Raw genomic sequence first — 17,896 nt, 5'->3', positions numbered from 1 at the left:
AACTCTTCAGACCCAGCAGCTGCTGAGTGAAAGTAATGTGATTATTATTTGCTTCACTGCTTCCCACCACTGATGCTATTTAGTGGCAGGCCACCATGAGACTGACAAGAATCATGTCAATTTTACTAAACAGCTGCCAGGGCTTTCAGGATCTGCAGTTCCAGGGCAGTCCCACTATGTTGACTGCTGTGGGCCAGATATCCCAGGGCTTCCAGACTCCCAGGCCAACTAGCCTACCAAGCTGCAGGAGTTGGGCAGCCCAGGGAACCAGCTGGCCTGGGAGTCTGAAAGCCTTGAGGTCCACAGCTCAGGGCAGTCCCAGGATTTCCAGGCTCCTGGCTTCATGGCAGAACTTTGGCACTGTGCCTTTAAGGGCTGAGCTTCCCAAACAGACTCTGGGTAGGGCACCGTGAAGCTCTTGCTATTGTTACGCACAGGCAGTTGGAATTGGACACAGGATAAAGTAGGTATCTTGAAAATGCCTTAAGCATTCAGTAATCATTGAATACCCCACTGGGAACCTGGAAGCCCTAAGAACCCCCAGGGTTTCCAGCCTCCCGATTCTGCAACAGGGAGCCTGGAAGCTTGGGGTCCATGGCCTCAGAGCTTTCCACATGGCAAGATTTCCGTGGAGCCACAGACCCTGGAAGCTCTGTGATCTCCAGACCTGAGGTCTCCATCCCATGGATTCTGGAAGCCTGGGATGCATGGTTCCCCAGCAGCCATGGGAACCTTACCTGCAATTCAACCCAAAGTAATTGAACCCCAGCTAGCTCTAGTGTTGAGCATAGTTTGCCAGCAATTCACAGCCTAAAATATATTCACAGAAAGGGCCAGCAGTTTTAAGGCAGCATAGCTCCATTAGAGTTAATGGAGTTACACCAGTGTACAGCAACTGAGGACCTGGCCCACTGTGTTTAAATCATTTTGAGTAATGAACAAATGAATGGAAAACCTCATCTGTTCATGAATCATTTGCAAATAGAAAATAGGGGAAAGGGCCTAAATGCAAAGGCCAATAAAAGTGCAAAGAATTATTGCTATATAAATCATTTCGCTCACTAAATTAACATAACATATCAAAATGAATTCTCAACACAAGCTATAAATTAATAGAAACCAGGTAATAATAAGAAACTAACCTGCAGCTAGGGAACATTTTTTACACATCCCAAGAACTGTGTTGTCTGCTGATGAAAACGTGACAAAGACTGTTCTAGGTTGTCCGGCCCTACTGACAGCCATGGATGAATGCAAATATATTCAGTCATCTTTGAAATGCTAATGGAGAGTATAGGTTGCATTGGCAGTGAAGATTTTCATCTTCACTTTAGTGCAGTTACTGGAATTTCTATCATCCTTTTATTGTGATCATTCTTTAGTGATGTAAATCACTCCCATAAATCGAGTCAGGAGCTGGAACATTATTAAGAGTTTCATTCCAAGGTGAGAGCAAAGCTATCCTAACTAAAGTCAAGGCAAGTGTAATCCAGTTTTCTTGATCTTGAAAAATAATTTTCCATTTACAATTCCCTTTGGGGATCAGTTGTAGAGAGAGAGAGTTCTTCTGCATCAAAATTTAGAATCTCTGATTATCATTTCAGGAGTGGGGATTATATATATATATTACACCTTGACCGCATAAAGCCCAAATAAACAGTTTTGTGAGGATGTGGTGGGTGGAGAGGGTGAAATCTAACTTGAACTCGTGGGCAGAGTGGCAGAGGGTGTAGCAGTTATTCAGCCCTCTAAACAAAATTCCAACCCCAGGGGATGAGAAACCCTGAGAACCTTCTAGGTTTCTGATTTGTCCTCATTACTAACTCTGTGACCATGGCTTTTCCCCTACTGCCCACTTCTATGGTGGCATATACAGAGTTGAGAAGATGCTCAGTGCAGATACATGAATGAGGTCCTAAGTCTCCCCCCCCAACACACACATTATTTTATCTAGATACTGATATGACCCCATTATCATGATATCTGAGTGCAGTCTGGCACCTGTGCATTGGAAATGCCACAGTGGTGGTGTGCTAGAAGTCTTCTATTGCTTCTCAGACCCAGGACAAATTTTAGCTAAGAGTGTCATATTCACCATGGTTATCTTGAACTGTGTTCCCATTTTCAAATATGACTTATTCTGAGTCAGAACAAATGTATTGTTTAGAATCAAAACAAGATGTTCTAAAAGTAACAATAATTATAAAGTAAAATGATAAACATTTTTACAGTGACATTTAATGAAACCCCTTGTATATTATTCATTAAATCATTCTAGAAAATGAAATAACTAAGAATGAAATGAATTGGAACATAAGAACATACGAACGGCCATACTGGGTCAGATCAAAGGTCCGTCTAGCCCAGTATCCTGTCTTCCGACAGTGGCCAATGCCAGGTGCCCCAGAGGGGCATTTTTCCTCATTGTAATTAAGGGGACAGTTGCCCTCACATAAGGGCATATTGAAAAGATCACCTGTCTCCTTTCACTCTCAACTGAACTGAGGCCACAGAATGCCTGAGCAAAGATGGTTACTTTCTCCATTCACCTGGTGCTTACAGTGTTGCTCTTTGCTTCCTGACAACATAGTGGGCCACCATGCTTCCCCAAAGGCAGCATGGCTTCACCCTCTTGAAAAAAATGGGAAACAGTGGCCATTTTGAAAGAGGGCTTGCAATTGAGGGCAGCTATGTACATCATCCATTAAAACAATGGAAGATGGTCGCCATTTTGAAAGGTAGGGCAGGAGGGAATGAAAAACTTGTGTGTTTAAGTGTGCATTGTATATATGTACAAAGGAATACACAGGGTGCAGAAGGGAAGGGGGTGTGGGTGTGGGTGTGGGTGTGTATACAGGAAATGTGCAGTACAGGAAGGAGGGGCAACTGGGCTAGAGTGTATGTGCAGGGGCAATGTAAGGAGGTGCAAGAAGCAGGGATATGTGGAGGACAAGAGGGGTGACACTGAGGTGTACACTCCTGGCTTCTTTGAATTCTCCAGTCTGGTATAAAGCAGCCAGAATGTACTGATGAATCTGAAGTGAGAATTTAAAAAATGATTTAAGGTTGATACCTCATATCTACAAATCACTGGACATATAACACAGTAACATTCTCTTTGAATTTCTTGTTTAGTGTTCACAACTGAAAATGAGAAGGAAGTTCCCAGACAAAATTTACATTAAGGTGGAGTTACGGTTGAGAATACATATCAGTAATTTAGGGTAAAATGTTATAGGGATGTTGTAATTATCCCAAAATCAAGCGTTATAAATTCAGGAAATTCAGATTTAAGGTTGAACTTAACAAGATGCAAACATATTAAGATATTGTATTAAGGAAAGGCACAACTGGGTACCCAAACAAGCTTATCGTTGCCAAATAGTGACACCATGGTGGGGGGGGGCGTAAAAGAAAAAATATAATGCTTCTTTAAAATCAGTTTGATCTAATATAGAATCGCAAGCACTAATGTTTCTTAAACATAATGGTATGGTCATTGGATGATGTCATTTAACTCTGGATTTCCAGGGATTATAATGTTTGGTTTTGTACTGAGATGTATTCTCAACTTTAACTCCATTTAAATGTAACTTTTGTCTAATATTAATACAATCTACATTAGCTATATCTTCCAAATTATTCTGAAAAGTATTAATGAAAATTGCTGTTATCATAGTGCTTATGATAATCCTAGGAAAAACCTTTTTTTTAGGATCCTTTCTTAAGCAAGGATGAAGCACCGGGTACTTATAGGCCCTATGAACTTGGACAAGAAATGGGAATCTGGGTGAACAATTCTGATGGAGTAACTCCAGCTGTTGGCAAGGTTGGTTTCTTAAATTAGCATATATGTCGGTAGCAGTGTTGTTTCTCCGTGTTAGAGAATTTTCATAATCAGACGTCACAGTCACATATGTTAATCAAATATTTACGGTCAATTCCAGGTGTGGCCCCCAGGAGATTCCGTGTTTCCTGACTACACTAACCCCAGGACAGCTGACTGGTGGATCCAGATGTGTGTTGAATTCAAAACTGTCCTTGACTATGATGGACTCTGGATTGTACGTCTGAGTATATTTTCCATCTCTTTTTTCCAAAATAAAAAAAGACAACTTGTACATATGTAAAACTTTTTATTTAAGGATATGAATGAACCAGCCAATTTTGGAACTGGCCAGTACCCAGGCTGTGCTCTTAATGACCTCAACTACCCTCCTTATGTTCCTAGTAAGTGCCTTTTAAAAACTCTTTATCTGTATTGCTTATTTCCTCAAACAGTGCAAAGTTTCTTGTTTTCCATCTTTACTTGCCTATCGTGCCATCAGTATGGATTCAGTTACATAAGCATGTAGGGTTCAGTTGTCCCCAGGCCTGACGAGGGAGAAAGCACAAAAATTTTCTTCTGTCAGTCTGGCAACTGTGCCAGAGGGCTAAGCAACTGGCATTCCTTGCACTTCTCCAAGTGAAAGATCTGCTTCATGCTAGTGCTACTGCTGGTATTACCATCTCTAACCATGGTCTTTTGTATGGCTTCATCAACCACACTGGTTTCAGAAGAGTGTCTGGGAAGCAGACCCTCAGGATGCAGGAGCTGGGCCCAGCTTGAGACTGGGCTGTAGACTCTGTGGTGGATTTTTTGAGTTTGTTGGTTTTGGACACAGTGGCACAGAAGCTGCCCTTAGAGACACACAGGGGAGCTCCAGGACTTCCTTCTGCAGATTGGTCCTCTGCCCTTTCCCCTACTGTGGGCTACAGCTTTGAACCATAATTGAGCCCTTAGTGGCCCTCTAAATTATAAGCAACAGGAAGAAAACTTAGGTATTTCAAGTCCATTTTTAATGTGGAAGGGAAAATATTACAAAGATTTGAAAATCTGTCAAGTTATCCATATATATACAGCAATAGCATCTATGTGTGTTGCACAAGTCTCTGTGGAATTTCTTTGGAAGTGCTTAGATGCTTTGCAGAACCCTGTGTGAATTCCCTCAGGAAGTGTGTGAATTCTTTTCTTGCTCATTGTGTGAATACAATGTTGCTTTAATGTTAGAACACTGTAAGTTGTATGACAAGTTTGACTTGTGACATTGTATGGGGCAAGGGTATATCACTCTCAAGTCAATGTCACCTCACAAGAGCTTCCTGAATTTATCATCAAAATAACTTGTACAGATGCACACACAATTTTACGATCAGCACAAAGTATTAGTTCTACTAGTATTTCAGTGAGGAGATATCCAATGGGTTATCTTATTGGTAATCTTAAAGGCTACTTATTCCCTTCCCACTTGGTAGAACAATGCCATGCAGATATATATATGGAGATATCCTATCTCATAGAACTGGAAGGGACCCTGAAAGGTCATTGAGTCCAGCCCCCTGCCTTAAGTAGCAGGACCAAGTACTGATTTTGCCCCAGGTCCCTAAGTGGCCCCCTCAAGGATTGAACTCACAACCCTGGGTTTAGCAGGCCAATGCTCAAACCACTGAGCTATCCCTCCCCCCAAATGCACCCCTACTGGCCCACTAAGCAGCCAGGACTTTATCATTAAGCAATGTGTAGATCAGCACTTCTCAAACTGTGGGTCTGGACCCCATTTTAATAGGGACACCAGGGCTGATGTTAGACTTGCTGGAGCCCGGGGCCGAAGCCCGAGCCCCACTGCCCAGGGCCAAAGTCGAAGCCCAAGCCCCACCTCCCAGGGCTGAAGCCAAAGCCTGAGGGCTTCAGTCCTTGGTGTTGGGGCTCAGGGTTGTGGTCCCTCTACTTGGGACTCAAGCCCTTGGGCTTCAGCTTCCCCCCTCCTCCCCCCCCCCGGGGCAGTTGGGTTCAGGCGGGCTCAGGCTTCGGTGCTCCCTCCTTCGGTCGTCCTTTGGGGGTCGCAGTGCAATGAAGTATGAGAACCGCTACTATAGATCACGGGATATAGGCAGTAATGAAATTCTATTCTAGGAAGGGAATACACTGCCATCCCAGAATAGTGTTTTCTTTGGGTTGTGGCATGCAAGGCTTCAAAACCACTTTTCTGCCAGGCAAGGGAGCAAATTTAGGGCAAATTGTCATGGGCATAGTTTGGGGGAGAGAGCAGGGGGGCATTGTCCCCCAAACAGCAAGCCTCGGGCAGGAGTGGAATTTGCCCCTCACACCACCCCCCACACAGCCCATTGGCCTGACTGATGCCCCACCCCCCACGCAAATATAAGTCAAACTACACCTATGCAAATTTGTTGCTATTTTGTACTGGTGCAATTTCATTAAAATAGCATGTAGTTCCCAAGTGCAATTCCCCCCCCCCCCCGAATTCTCTGATTTTGCAGTAAAAGTGTGTGAACTGAATCATGAGTTTATATAGTTCTAAGACCTGACCCAAACCTCACTGTAGTCAATAGGAATCTTTCTACTGCCTTGAATGGGCTTTGGATCAGGCCCTCTATGTTGTGCTGTAGGTGTCACTTGGATGTGAGAGGTTAAACTTCAACCCATTTCTGATGAAAGGTCAAGATTCCTAGGCACTTTTCCAAAAAAGTAACTAGTTATCTCTGTATCCTTGGCAACACTTCTTCTCTTGGGAAGATAGGATCTAATAAAGTTGTATGAGAGTGATGGGGTGGACAAACCTCTTCCAGTACCCAACATGCCTGGGGTTAAAACTATGTCCCAGGAAACCAGAAGCCCTGCAGCTGGTGCCAACAATCAGGCAATTAATCTGGTCAACATTTCGCCAACAAATCCCTGCTGTGCTAGCAAACCTAATTGGCAGCAGGCAGCTGATACAGTTTGTTATTGGCAGTGAAATATTGGATATTTTTACTTTGTTTTTCTGTGTTTCACTCCAATATGGATGCTTTGTAACAGTAACATTTTTATTTTTAAATCTCCTGTTCCATCACTGAGGTGCTCAGGGCACTGAACAAACTCATGAATGAAACACAGCAAAAGTACAATATTATTAAAGATTGTAAAATACTGAAAACAATAGAAATTTTTTAAACAGGAAATGTCAAGAAGATTCTCACCCTGCTCCTCTATTTGCAGGAGTTTGTTGAACTTAACTATTACACACAGATCCTACCATTGCTACCCAGGCCAATCTCCCCACGGACTTCAAAGATCAAACCCTTAAAGGCTTTCCGTACTCACCTTAAGTATGCCTCTTTTTTGTTGGCATTAATTGTACCCACAGATAAGGTCACTGAAATATCTAAGCTGCTTTGCATTCACACGCAACAGACTTAGCCACTGTTATCTCAACTGTACCCACAATTATTTACATCATTAAAAAAAACAATTTTCTATAAAAAACCCTTAAGTTGCGGATTAATATACAATTGTGAAAATAAGATGTATGATCAAGGCAGAAATCAAGGGGGCTTTGCAGTATTTAAAATAAGAATGAATCATGATAATAGGATTCAGTTTTGGTAATTTTATTTTACATTTCACTTTGTTTCTTATGTGGGACAGAACTGATACTTAATTATCACCAGAATATTACACTTAGCCATAACTAGTGAATTGTCTGTCAAACTGCTTGGAAATTGACTGTAAATTAAATGATTCCACATGCAGTTCAGCCACAATGGAGACTTTACAGCCTGTTGTGTCAAAGGATCCAATCATAAAGATTCTCGCTCTAGAGGGACAGTAGAGAGGACATTCTAATATGATAGATACTGGAGATTACATTTTGTAGTAATTTCAAACATACAGTAGTGTGGACTCCACTAGTTCCACTGTCTTTTAAGTCCTACATGCTGCAGGGAATGAGAGGCAGGATTTGAGCCTTGTTATGAATTCTTACTCTGTCACAGAGGCCTTCTGAGTCATACCGTTTAATTGCCACCTACAGTTTAGTGATATGCAAATTGAGGACCCATGATTTCAAATAATTATGTAAGGTCTTTGTGCTTTTGAATTTTTATTTTTGTTTGACACTGGAATTTACTAAAGTCTGTCACTCAATAGGAAAAAAGTGTCACCTCATAGAATTGATTCAGTGATTTTTCTTTTTGTGTGTTAGTATTTGAATCTACATTACCTTTCTAGAAGATGTGATTTTTCTAGACATAGAACTGGACTACATTAACAGCCTACTCAATAGAAACATCCCTTTGAACATAACATATCTAGGGTGGCCAGGTGCCTGGTTTTTGACTGTAAAGTATGGTCGAAAAGGGGACCCAACAGTGTCAGGTCAGATGTCCTGACAGGACACCCGACGTTACTGCAGGCTGGGGAGACAGGGAGGCGCCGGGTCATCACCCGCACCAGCTGCTACTCAGCTTGTGTCAGGTGGCTGCAGCTCCCAGCCCCAGCTCTGTAGATGAGTCCCTCCTGACCCAGGCAGGGGGTAGGCGGTGGGTGGGAGGGGAAAAGCAGCGAGCAACAGGAGGGAGGAGGAAGAGGAATGAATGGGGGCGGGGCCTTGGGGGAAGAGATGGGGTCTCAGGAGAAGAGACGAAGCAGAGGAGGTTCTGGCACTCCTATTGGAGTGTCTGGTTTTAAATATTACCAAGTTGGCAACCCTATGATATGTCCATCTAGAAGAAGATTTGTCACTATTATCTTTAAACACACAGCAATCTAAAAAGAATAGATCCTGCAGTGCTTCAGCTTTTATTCTTTATAAAATCTTTAGGATTTTGCTATATATTGTAGTATTTCTTCGTTGAATACAATTGGGATGAGGTTTGAAATTTGATCTGAATAATTCTCTAACTTGATATGCCATTCTCAGGAATTACCGATTCCTCTCTGGCTGAGAAGACGTTATGTCCAGACTCGAAAACTTATCTGGGGGATCATTATAACACACATTCTCTCTTTGGCTGGTCACAGACGCCACCAACTTTCATGTAAGTCATCTAAGTATCTCATTCTGAACATGCAGTTTAAATAAGAATTTAAAGAACAGCAGATGTTACCTGGGAAACTTTGAAATGAGCTCTACTTAGAAATATCTGTTTAGGTCTCTTTGCTTTTTATGTACTAAGGACAATTTCAAGGAATCAGAATCTTTGCTTCTGTCATGTTAATTTGTTTCAGATAAAGTGAAAGGGCCTAATTCTTCAGCTGCTGCTTATGTGAAACTAAACTAAGAAGTTCAGTGATTTCTGTGAAAATTCTCCCAACACAACAGCTACAGAATCAGATCTAGTGAATTCACAACCCTTTCCCACAGCAGCTAATTGTGATGTCACATGTAAAGGAGTATTTATTACTTTAGAGGAAGAATTAAAAACATAGACTCCCGAGATAACAAAAATCTTCTTTTTGTGGACACGTCTTCATTTGCCTGGAGAGTATATATTTTTTTGGCATTAGTCTGTGATGTGGTAAGGAAAGCCCAAAGGGGATTCTGAATGGTGGAGTTACATTGCATTGCAGTTATAGGTTAATGTAAAAATTGTCATTTTTGCAGCTGGAAAACTCGGAGCTATTTCAGACTAACAGTATCTGTCACTATGAAACTAGAGTTAGTTCAAAGGCTGGATATGCTTTTTAGACTCTCAAAAAAAAATCAAATGGGCACATCATGCTTGTTTTCAGTACAAATTGAGGTTAGACACACAATTCTTTTGTTGTATTAATAAAGGGCCAAAACCTGGGGTCCTTACGTTGTTTTTACACAGTCTTAACATTAATCTTTGCTAACGGTAGTGTGGTAGCATTCCCCACGGGGCCCCATCATTCTGCTACATTCTGTACAACCACATAGGAGTACACAGTCTCTGTGCCAGAGAGAGCTCGGTAGAGAGTTCAGATTTGGCCCACAATCTGACAACCTAGTATTTAGGACATTAAAGGATCCTATTGTTCAGTCCACCTCCACATCTGAAAAACTGCCCTGAGGCTTTATAACCAAGTATTCTGCCACCCACAAGGCAGTAAGCCTGTGTGCTGTGCATGCTGTGTCTGCTGTACAGACCTAACACAGAAAGTAAAGGTCAATTTTGACCCTTTTCATATCGGTCTCATTTCAGCTTCATAAACGTAGCACCACACAAAAGTGCCTTTCTCAGCCATCTTCCTGCTTCTGAAGAATAGCGCTGTTCATGAGAAATACAAACACTTTGTTTAACCAAACACACAGAATTCTTGAAGACAGAAAAATTGTTTTCAAAATACAATGCATCTAAAAACAGAAGCAGGGTTTGCAGTAGAACAAGGCAAATACAGCAAACAATATTCCATGGATCTTCATCTGGATTTTTTTTTTAAACAAATTTCTTCCATGGCTGTGTTCATGCCCCTTTTGCATTCACTTTCCACAAATAATCATCTAGTAAATGATGTTACTGGCAGGAATGTTTATCAAAACTGCATATATTGCAGAATATTTGCAGAAATTGAATTACAAAGTAATAATCGTGAGTATTTGTATCTATAATCTGATTCTAAGAAATCCAATCAGGTAACAGAAATCTGTCATGTGATCTGTTTCCAGTCAAATAGGATGACTTTTGAATACTGAATACTTGCAACAATCAGCTCTCTCACAATCTACAGGCCAAGAATTATCCACAGATGTTGTTCTGTGAATAACTTCAAACAAATGTATTTGAGAAAATCAGATTTGGTTCTGTGATGACTCACAAAGTGGTAAAACTTGTTAAATTGTTTGTTACAAACTATTCACCCAGCTCTAGTTTGTTTTCCACCCATGACTACTACTCAGCACTGTGTTGCAAGTGTGGGCCAGTAAGTTGCCCCACACATAAAGCTGGCGTATCTGAGGAGACCTATGCTAGGGTTTAGGGAAGGCTGATTTCTTTGCCAGTAATGCTCCAGGATGTTACTTCTAAAAGAGACCTGGAGTCTTGTTTTATGTAGCCACTCCACCAGCTGGCCCCCTTGAACAACAGAATCATACCGAATCCATTACGTTTCAGGCATTACATACCTTGCAGTGGTTAGCCCATAAGCTTTGTTTATTTGTATGAAAACCAATCAGTTTGTTTTAGAAATATCAACATAACACATTTTGAAAAATCTGTGCCAGTTAAAGAGCCAGTACAGTAAAATACTTAGATCACTTATATAAACGTGTGCCAGTGCTTTTGTGCAAATCTCATTAATAAGGGAAAGTGATGAGGATAATACCCAAAAGTATTAATAATCTAGGCTGCAGTTTTCAAGGGAGCCTAAGGAGTTAGGTGCCCAAATCTAAGTGAAATTGAATAGAATTTGGGTTTCTAACTTTTTTAGGCTTCTTTGAAAATAATTAATTCTGTAAATGCTGCCAAACAAAATTACATGTAATAGTAAATAACTGGTGAGTCATGTAACTCACATACAAAAACTATTTAAGAAAACACTAAAATATTTTATCTCTGTAACTAGGCACTTCACAGTATGTTTTCTTTCTCAGCAAGCAATAATGTCCCAATTCTTCGACTGTTCACTTACACAATGAAATTACATATTTTTGAAGTGCAAATGAAAACATCATCACGTAAATAAATCTATCATGAAAAACCAGTGTTGTACCAGGACAGGAAACAGGGGGAAACAGTGAAAGAAAGTTGTTTAGAATAACTCAAGATTTCTTTCATAGTTTGATTTGGTGCTTGTTCTTTACTTCCATTTTGCTTTGTACTTGCCATCAAAGCAATTCTTTATCATATAAACAAATTCCTATATTAAAAGCAAAGTAGTACAATTATTTTTATACAGTGAATTTTATGGGAAAAGACATGAGACTGGATAACCATATAAATGTAGAGGGGTGTCAAACTTACTAATAGCAATATGAATATAGATACACCTCTACCCCGATATAATGCGACCCGAAATAATACGAATTCGGATATAACGCGGTAAAGCAGTACTCCGGGGGGCGGGGCGAGGCTGCACACTCTGGCGAATCAAAGCAAGTTCGATATAACACGGTTTCACCTATAACACAGTAAGATTTTTTGGCTCCTGAGGACAGCATTATATTGGGGTAGAGGTGTATTAGAGTTTATTGTCAAGGCTATAGATTAGACATGGTAATTTGGGGAGGAGTCTTGATAACATCAGAAGTCACCGTAAATATAATGAAAAGACAGAGGCATATTCTGCAGTAAACAAACTATGCAACATTTCTCCTCTGAGAGCCACATAATATTTCTCTTTTTCACTCTTTTCTCTTCCTATTGCAGATATATTTTGATCTCAGTAGGAGTTCTTAACGTGTAAGGACAGCAGATATTAGAGCTGAGAAGAGAATTTTGCCCTACTTTTGAAATGTTCTGTAACTTTGAAACTTTATGAAATATTTTGGGGATACCTCATATTTTGGGTACTTAACCACTGCTGTCCCTTCTTTCCCATTATGTAAATCTCTATGTTCATCCAGATTTTTCATTTCCCCCCTCTTTCCAGGTCCCCAAAAGAGTACTCTCTTAAAGTTTAGGAGTTGCTTTGCAGCTGCTATCTTTCCTTTATGTAGTGCCCTGTCAAGTCCTCATAGACCAGAGTTTTCATGGTGAGTTCACTAGTCTGGTTCTTTCTCCGACAGTGTTATTGCCAAGTCCCTCACTCTATTAGCCTTCTGTGCAGTCCTATGGTTTGTTCTATGAGTAAAATTTGGAAAACTCTTCACCTGGACTTTCATCATAGAATCATAGAATATCAAGATTGGAAGGGACCTCAGGAAGTCATCTAGTCCAACCCCCTGCTCAAAGCAGGACCAATTCCCAACTAAATCATCCCAGCCAGGGCTTTGTCAAGCCTGACCTAAAAACCTCTAAGGAAGGAGATTCTACCACCTCCCTAGGTAACCCATTCCAGTGGTTCATCACCCTCCTAGTGAAAGTTTTTCCTACTATCCAATCTAAACCTCCCCCACTCTAACTTGAAACCATTACTCCTTGTTCTGTCATCTGGTACCACTGAGAACAGTCTAGATCCATCCTCTTTGGAATCCTCTTTCAGGTAGTTGAAAGCAGCTATCAAATCTCACCTCATTCTTCTCTTCTGCAGACTAAACAATCCCAGTTCCCTGAGCCTCTCCTCATAGGTCATGTGCTCCAGCCCCCTAATAATTTTTGTTTCCCTCAGCTGGACTCTTTCCAATTTTTCCACATCTTTCTTGTAGTGTGGGGCCCAAAACTGGACACAGTATTCCAGATGAGGCCTCACCAATGCCGAATAGAGGGGAATGATCATGTCCCTCAATCTGCTGGCAATGCTCCTACTTATACAGCCCAAAATGCTGTTAGCCTTCTTGGCAACAAGGGCACACTGTTGACTCATATCCAGCTTCTTGTCCACTGTAACCCCTAGGTCCTTTTCTGCAGAACTGCTGCCTAGTTACTCGGTCCCTAGTCTGTAACAGTGCATGGGATTCTTCCATCTTAAGTGCAGGACTCTGCACTTGTCCTTGTTGAACCTCATCAAATTTTTCTTGGCTCAATCTTCTAATTTGTTTAGGTCCCTCTGTATCTGATGCCTACCCTCCAGCATATCTACCACTCCTCCCAGTTTAGTGTCATCTGCAAACTTGCTGAGGATGGAATCCACGCCATCCTCCAGATCATTAATGAAGATATTGAACAAAAGTGGCCCCAGGACTGACCTTTGGGGCACTCCACTTGATACTTGATCCAACACCCACTCACACTCAACTGCTGTGGACATGCTCAGGGGCTAACTGATCACCATATTTGGGGTTGGGAAGGAATTTCTCCCTATATCAGATTGGCAGAGATCCCGGGGTGGCGGGAGGGTTCACCTTCCTCTGCAGAATGGGGAACAGGTCACTTCCAGGTTTAAACTTGGTAAATGCTGAATTCTCTGTAACTTTAAGTCCTTAAACTATGATTTGAGGATTTCAGTAACTCAGCCAGAGGTTAGGGGTCTATTACAGGAGTGGGTGAGGTTCTGTGACTTGCGATGTGCAGGTCAGAATAGATGATCACAATGGTCCCTTCTGACCGTAAAGTCTATGAGTCTAACTCACTTTACCTGCTTATGTAACCATTGTCCCGTTCTCACTCAGTCTCTCACCCACAACTAACTTGATAACTTATTTGCACAACATTTCCAAACCACATGGACATCTTAAACTAAAACAAAACATGAATGTAAGTAGGGATGGCACAAGTTCTAATATTTGTACATGTTTCCTTGTATTTGTGTGTGTATGTTTATCATGGGCTTTTAATAATTTTGGAAGCTTTTGGCAGGGCCAGCTCCAGGCACCAGCGAAGGAAGCAGGTGCCTGGGGCGGCCAATAGAAAGGGGCAGCACATTCGTCCGTTGTTGGGGCGGCACATCCGGGTCCGCGGTGGCAATTCGGGGGTGGGTCCTTCAGTGCCTCGCTTCCTCTTTGGCAGCACTTAGGCAGCAGCTCAATCGATCTGCTTAATCGGGCTTTTCTTTTTTTCTTCTTTTTGTTTGTTCTCTCTTTGCCGCTTGGGGTGGCAAAAAAGCTGGAGCCAGCCCTGGCTTTTGGAGTATCAAACTATTGAGAGATCTGGTCGTCTCATAGTATGTTTCAGTTTCTGGATGGTGGAAATTCCACAAAGGCCTGCTCTAGTTTTATTTCAACTTCATAAATGTCTCTCTGAGGGAAAACCAAGAACATAAATACAAAAAGTGAGAAATTCCTATGTTCTTATTCACATACATTCAGATTCATGAGGAACCTGAATGAGTACATGACCCCAAAAGTCATGGATTCCACGACAATCATGACATACATTCTTACCAATTTATGGTTGTCGTTTTTCTTTACAAGGATGCAGTACTGATTTCTGTATTTTACATGACTCGAGAACATAATGGACCACAATAACAGTTGTTATATAGATATAACACTTCCCTTAACCAAAATTTTGCCTATATGAGGACTTCAGAATCAAGCCTATAATGTGAAAACTTCTTGAGTTGGGTTTTCTTCATTGATGTTGATGTACTTTTTCCCAGTGCTGCTCAGAAGGCCACCGGAAAGCGAGCATTCGTTCTGAGTCGTTCTACATTTGTTGGAAGTGGGAAATATGCAGGTCACTGGCTAGGTGACAACTTTTCACGCTGGAAAGATATGCACATGTCAATAATTGGAATGTTGGAATTTAATCTCTTTGGGATTCCATATGTAAGTCTGCCTAAAGGCTATCACTGTTTCATACGTAATATCATTTGAAATGAATCCGAATGTTTGCTTAAATGAAATGCTTGATATGGCATTTCATTTGCTGATTAAATTTAATTTTGTCAATTTTTTCTAATTCAAGAAGAGTCAAAGATTCTCTCATGAAACAATTGTGTGATGTGCCAGTGTAACCCGCACACCTTCTATCCCATCTAGTGGCATCAAAACCACTTAGAGAGAGAGAGAGATGGAGTCTGCTCTACAGCCTTAGCTAACAGCTACTTGGCTTTTAGCTCATGCGGTAGAAGCTCATGCACTAAGCTCCAGAGGTCCCAGGTTCAATCCCGCCCGCTAACAACCAGGGTCTGTCAGCATTACACCAGGAAAAATAGATTTCATTCCTGATATATGTTTCATCATTCATATTTCAAAATATATTTCTAATTTTGCAAGCTGAGTTAAAGAAATAATACAATTATTAAAATATAGTCAAATCTATATTAACATTCTCAGTTACTGCAAATTTTTTTCCATGTTCATCACACTGTATTGTGGGACCACCTGATAAAATCACCAGAAAAATAGCTGTCCTTTCGTTGACCTTTATTAACAGGTTTCACTGCAACTTATTGATTTAGGGCCTGATTGTGCGACACTTACTCACACTCATGAGCACTTATTTAATTATTATGTTTCTTCAGATTGGTGCTGATATCTGTGGGTTTCTCCTTGATACAACTTACGAACTCTGCTTACGATGGATGCAACTTGGTTCATTTTATCCTTTCTCCAGAAATCATAATGGAGAGGGCCAGACGGTAAAAAAGCAAACTACTAAATGCTGCAGCCCTTGATTTTCATATTTATCATTTTAATATTTAAATTGTATTCTCAGAAATCATTCTGCGTTTCTGTGGGTAAACCCTTGTTGGGTGAACAGAAATCTTTTATATGGGGCAGTTCTATCAGATGTCATGCACGGAAGTGATTGTTATGCATTCCCATAATTTAAAAATGGATGGAAACTTAAGAAAAAGTGTCTAATATCCCAAAGCTGCATAGAAATAAATTTGTGCACAGTTTACAATTACAAAAATGTAGATAAAAATCAGTTCCTCCATCATTAATCTACCAACACCCTAGTTTTTGTTTCCTGTTCTCTTTTAGGTGTTAATGACGTTATCAAGTATTGCAGGGAAACAATTATTTGAGGCAAATGAAGGAGGAACAGATTTGCAATTATCTCCTGCCCACAAATTATTGTTTGGTTGTAATTTTAAAATAGGAACATATAACATATCCTTTTACTTGCTTAGAATGTTTTTAAAATGCTTTTATGTTCACCTTTTAACATACATTACAGGAAGGGGCAGACAGGGTACAGCCTGCATCATCTTAAATTAAACCTCAGACATATATCATAGTTAGAAATTTTGGACAAATTATATTTCTTATATGTTAGAAACTTCAAGGACAGGTAGCAGTAGAAACAACAGTTACTCAGCCTAGAAGAATTGAAATCTGAAAAAAAGCAACTGAACTGAATTCATAACTGAAAAAGTGCATTATCAGGTCTAACTCTGTATCCATATACTCATTCTAGCTCTTATCTCAGCTAGAAAGAAATGTCATGTTGTTTCTAGCTGCTGAAAGGTTGAAGGTCCTCTGGTCTTTGGATATACATTATATTTCTCCACTGTGCTGTAACAATGAATGAAAGAATGATTCTGCTATTACAAGCGGCTGTTTTTACTTTTGTAAGATGAAATGTGCAAAGATGGAGTTAATGTTGTGACCGTTAACCTTCATTTTGCTGCAAGGCCAGATTTTTAAAGGCTGGTGTAACAGTTGCACCACAAGAATTCACATTTGCCTGCACAAATGGGTATGTGCCTTTAAAAATTGGGCAATTGTACATGCAAACAGGCACAATGGTTGCTATTAAGAAGTCAAGACTTGCCCCCACATTTACTATCCAATGGCATTGGAAATATCAAAGTATTTCCCTATAATTAGAATAGGAAATGTCTGTTTTTTCAGATACTACTGTGGGTAAATAGTCTCTGTGTAGTGATGTCCACTGTAGTTAGATTTATAGTTATCTGATTTGCACTCATGTATGCACCCATGTGTGCATGAAAATGTAAAATTGTGTTTGACCTACATGAGAGTATATTTGTAGTCAATATACAGGTTGGTAGTTAATTTGCATGTCAAAAGTGAGTGCATACAATGGAAATATAAACATATGGCTACATGAGTGCATTCTTCATGAAGGCTGTAGCTTATCAACTCATAAATAAGTAGGTCAAGGGCTGAATTCCATCATCCTTATGTTGATGGATCCATTTGAGGAATAAGGCATTAGTAAGGGCGGCAGAATAAGGCCCACATTATGTTCCCCCACCCTCAAATTACTACATGCCAATTCAAGAAAAAGTGAATTGAGCAACTAGAATTAATTTTTCTTGTACTGTTAAAAATCATAGAACAGTTCTGTTCATTTTTTGTAAAAGTATCATTTGCAGGGAGCATTGAGTGACTTAGAGGCTGACTATTTTTACAGTGTCTAGACAATATTTGTACAGTAGGGCTGTCCAAGTGGTAAAAATATACCACTATTAAAAAGTAGCTGGCGTTCCAGAGCTTAGAAACCAGCAGGAAACATGGTTATTGACTAATGCAGATGTATGTATAAGAGAGGGTAAAAATAACTTAAATATTGAGTTAATTAATATTAAGTGTAATATTAAAATTTGATCTTAAGCATCTGGTCTGTCTGACTCACAGGGATGTTGCATGACTTAATAATA

General features: G+C 40.4%; 1 protein-coding gene across 1 annotated transcript in view; it reads left to right on the top strand.

The window, feature by feature from the left end:
- Positions 1–17,896, top strand: part of LOC120380997 (maltase-glucoamylase, intestinal-like) — a 100,666-nt gene that overhangs the window by 58,223 nt on the left and 24,547 nt on the right. The window contains exons 10-15 of the mRNA XM_039498986.1: positions 3,716–3,829; positions 3,948–4,064; positions 4,146–4,230; positions 8,739–8,856; positions 14,918–15,086; positions 15,785–15,901. Of these exons, the coding sequence (XP_039354920.1) occupies positions 3,716–3,829; positions 3,948–4,064; positions 4,146–4,230; positions 8,739–8,856; positions 14,918–15,086; positions 15,785–15,901 (720 nt within the window). The remainder of the gene's footprint in view (positions 1–3,715; positions 3,830–3,947; positions 4,065–4,145; positions 4,231–8,738; positions 8,857–14,917; positions 15,087–15,784; positions 15,902–17,896) is intronic.

The sequence above is a fragment of the Mauremys reevesii genome, linkage group 1 (genome assembly GCF_016161935.1).
Source record: "Mauremys reevesii isolate NIE-2019 linkage group 1, ASM1616193v1, whole genome shotgun sequence".
Taxonomy (NCBI): domain Eukaryota; kingdom Metazoa; phylum Chordata; order Testudines; family Geoemydidae; genus Mauremys; species Mauremys reevesii.
This window is presented reverse-complemented; position numbering and strand designations above follow the sequence as displayed.